We start from the raw sequence: 3961 nt of genomic DNA on the forward strand, positions 1-3961 counted from the left end.
TTATTTCCCTGACTTATAGTTTACAAATAGTAGTAAGTACTTTTTTGCAAGTGCAATATTATGCTGTTTAAAAATTGCGCGAATGCACATTTTTGTTGTGGCTAAATTTGACTTTCAGGAAATTTATTCTGCACGACGGATTTTTATTGCTGGTACTGATGCGGATCTGGATGATTATGCTGATCTGGATGAACTCGTCAATCATTCCCGACATCTGAATTTGGCATCTTCGCCCACTCTTGATGTTTTGAGCGCTGAAACACGTGAGAAGATTCGGCGCCTACAACAACTCCAAGGATGGGCTTCTACTGCACTCGAAAGACGTGACGTTGAAGTGGGAATGAAGACAAAACGTTCTTTAAAACAAAAGACTCATGGCGAGGTATTATATTGATATTTGGAAATGATTTCATTAATTTTATCAAAAAAAAATCTTAATAGTTTTGAAATTCATATCCCAGTTTTTGAAACTTACACTTTTCAGAAATCAACGCCATCAATGAAGACAACAGCAGAAGATTTTTCATCCACAGATGCTCTTTCATTAACATCTGATTATAGTACGACATCATCTGCACCTTTGACAGTTCCTGTTACCATTTCTTGCGTTGATCATTTGGCTGCTGCAAGTAGTGATTATGCATCCAGTGATTTATCACCATATACCCGTAATGCTAGTGCATCACCTAGGCATCCTGATTTAGAAGCTATAGAAGTAAGTGGTTTGTAAAAGATTTTTGGTTTCCATATAGAAATAAAATAGAGGCAGTATTACGTTTACTAATTTGTATCATTTAGTAGAGTATTTTAATCGTATCAATTAGTTAAAAAAAAGAATGTTGTAGGATGAAAAAGATCATGATATTGCATTATTGAAGCAGTTCTAGTACTACTGGAATTTACATTTTTTCTCTTTTAATTTTAAGGGAATTTTGATTTCCACCAATTATTTTTTTTTTTTGCTCAGACAACGCAGCTTAATTTTTCCTCCGAAGTTTCTGGTCTTTTCAACCGATCTCATCATGGAGCGCCATCATCCATTAGTGAAGATTGCTATAGTAGTTCAAGAGATCCAGAAGATGCCATACTTGAGATACCTTCATCATGCCAATATCTATTTATCACTGAGAAGAAACGTTCAGAAAGTCAGCCAAAGGTGCTATAAATTATTAATTCATTCATACTTTTTGTCAGTATAAATAATGAAAAAAATAACATTCGTTTTTTTTTTGTTCGGATAGAGAACTTCGATTTATTTAAATTGAGTTTGAAATAGATTTAAAGTTTTGAGGAAGTGAATTATAATGGAATATCTGAAGCGCGAAGCAATTCTTGAAATTTTGAATCAATTTTAGCTGTTTTAATTGGGTAGAAGTTTCAGTGATGTTGTAAACAAATGTCACTCTTTAATTGGTCTTTTTTTGTAGCTTCATCGATCTCATGTAGCATTTTCGGAATCCGAAATGGCGGATGGAATACCAACTCCAACAGTTCAATACAGTGAAAAAAATCATCTAGTGATGGATCTAAAATGAAAACACGAATTAAAATAAGTAATCGACGAGAGCTGTGGAGGAGGCATACACTCAGCGATATGGATATCATTCGCCAGGTGATCTTCATTCATGTAATTTGCATAATAGGTTGATGTTCACCTTAAATTTTGAGCTTTTAAAGTTTTTTCTTCTTTAGCCTACTTCAGAAATGAGTTTTTTTTTTTAAGGTCACTACAATGAAAATATAAATGAATAGGATGGTTGAAGAGATGAGTTTTGAAATGATCGCTTCTGTCACTGATAAAATTTGTCATACATTCATGATAAAATAATATTTCAGACTTTACGAGAGGAAATAAAACGTAAAAGTAGTACATCATCCACTTCACAAACCGGAAATACACATTCTGATATTGGTACTAAAGTAAATAAATTTGCTCGATGGGTAAAGAATAATTTTCGACGTTCCTCAACTGCATTTATGGATGATGACACTTTTGAAGGCAGTAGAGTTGGAATTGGTGATGGTAGTATCATTCATGGTACCTATAAAAAACCTGTAACTATAGTAACATCGGCAACAATACCAAAAACAATTACATCTACAGTTGGAAGCGTTTCATCGTCAGTCGGATCGAACGGTGATATGACATCTCCAGGTGAAATTCTACCTTCCTCGGGTGATGAACAGTTATGAGCTTATTTCTTCGTTTTCTTGTTTTTATATTCCTAGGATTTATCTATGAAAATTTTTTTTTGTAAATTCCAAAGTTTACTGATGACGATTGATTCGACTATTTTTAACAACTTTTCTAGTAGTTTTTAGTTTCATTTGAAGTTCTCATTTTTCAGTAATGGATTTCGGCTATCACTATACTTTCAAAAATTTTCAAATTTTAAAGTCTTTCAAAATTTTTGAAATAATTTCATCTTTTTACTCATGCTTTTACTTTGAATGGTATGAATATGGTGTGAATATGTTATAGGCCAATGAATCTATGAATCTTTTTATGGTGACTTTTTCTTGTTGCAAATGCTTACTGTAGTAACATACTTGTAACGATTCAAACAATTTATAGTTGTGAAGTGCGATTAATGCCAACTTACTTCATATTACAATTAATGTAAACTTTTCCTACTGATAGTGACGATCGGTGTAAAGAAGTGATTTGCAGTATACACTTATGCCCAAGTTATTATATTATCAGTTCTTGCCGAATATGTTGCAGTTCTTTTTTTTTTGCATTTTTCTAATTTTAAAATGAATTGAATCAATTCTCATTCATTTTAATTGGAAGTGCTGTGAAATAAATTCAAACATCGGTGAAACATATCGGAAACTAAATTTATATTTGTTTATTTTCGTATCATTTTTTCATTTTCATGAGGATATTGTTCTCTTTACGCTTACCTATTATTGATAACATTTGAGAAAGCGGAAAATTCATCATATGCTATAATCATGTAAATTGAGTTTTATCATTCTTTAACATCTTACACTGTCATTATTTAAACATTGTTTGATATATGTCATCTCTTATCCATCCATCATACAAACTTGCTTTACATTTTCATTGTTTTTTTTTGGAATTTGAAAATTTTTTATTTGTTTAATTGAAATTCTAAAATGATTATTGGAATATATTGTGAGTGAATACCCGTGTATTATTGTTTCATTTTTGTTATTTCAAATATTTACATAAGCGGATTTTTTATTTGCAACTTTTTTTGGTGTCACCTATTTTCAGACGTGTGTGTATGTGTGTGTGTGTGTGTATGTGTGTGTATGTGTGTATGTGTGTGTGTATGTGTGTGTATGTGTGCATGCATGTGTCATTTGTTAGATATTTCATTTTAATATTTCTTTTGTGAATTGATAATTATTATTTGGTTTGAATATTTTTTCTGTTTCGCTTGCAAAATTTCTCTCGTTTTTTTTTTTTAATGTAATACTTGAAATATTTTGATTTTAATTTGTATGCGTATCTCTTTACTTTCTCTCTTTTACCTATTTGATAACATTCATGTTTCATTTTATATTCATGAAATATATGATTGATAGAGATGATTCATAGTTTCAATAAAAACACATTCTGACCAAATTATTTGGAGATGAAAAGGCATGGTACTTTGAAATAACACCGTAAATCCGAAATTACTTTGAATAAATTGAATCAGGCCAATTATGACAGAATTTAGAAACTTGCGAAGATTCAAGCTTTCGGAAACTTTTAAATTTGATTCTTTTTGATTTCCTCCTTTCTTTATGATCTTTTCCAAAGCCTATTAATTTTTAAACGACCAACTTGACATTTCCCGAATAAGATTTTAGATGATTTTTCTTTTTTTTTTATTATAAGTGTAGGATTTCTTAGATTTCAAAGAAAGGGAACATTCATCTCATGTTAAGGTCAATGGCACCTCTTCCAGTATCCCGAGAATTAGAGTTTCGAACTTGGTTTATA

The 3961-nt window shown here is 31.0% G+C and overlaps 2 protein-coding genes across 2 annotated transcripts in view; both read left to right on the forward strand.

Moving 5' to 3' along the window:
- Positions 1-1535, forward strand: part of LOAG_16897 (hypothetical protein) — a gene marked incomplete at both ends in the record, with an annotated part of 6797 nt that extends 5262 nt beyond the window's left edge. The window contains 4 exons of the mRNA XM_020449549.1: positions 119-382; positions 485-715; positions 968-1156; positions 1428-1535. Coding sequence (XP_020306910.1) covers positions 119-382; positions 485-715; positions 968-1156; positions 1428-1535 — 792 coding nt within the window. The remainder of the gene's footprint in view (positions 1-118; positions 383-484; positions 716-967; positions 1157-1427) is intronic.
- Positions 1536-1594: 59 nt separating this feature from the next.
- Positions 1595-2738, forward strand: LOAG_16898 (hypothetical protein; the record flags this gene model as incomplete). Its single annotated transcript, XM_020449550.1, has 3 exons — positions 1595-1612; positions 1837-2155; positions 2576-2738. The coding sequence occupies 3 exons, from the start codon at positions 1595-1597 to the stop codon at positions 2590-2592; spliced, it is 354 nt and encodes a 117-aa protein (XP_020306911.1). The 3' UTR covers positions 2593-2738.
- Positions 2739-3961: the final 1223 nt, after the last annotated feature.

The sequence above is a fragment of the Loa loa genome, assembly GCF_000183805.2.
Source record: "Loa loa unplaced genomic scaffold supercont3.26, whole genome shotgun sequence".
NCBI lineage: Eukaryota > Metazoa > Nematoda > Chromadorea > Rhabditida > Onchocercidae > Loa > Loa loa.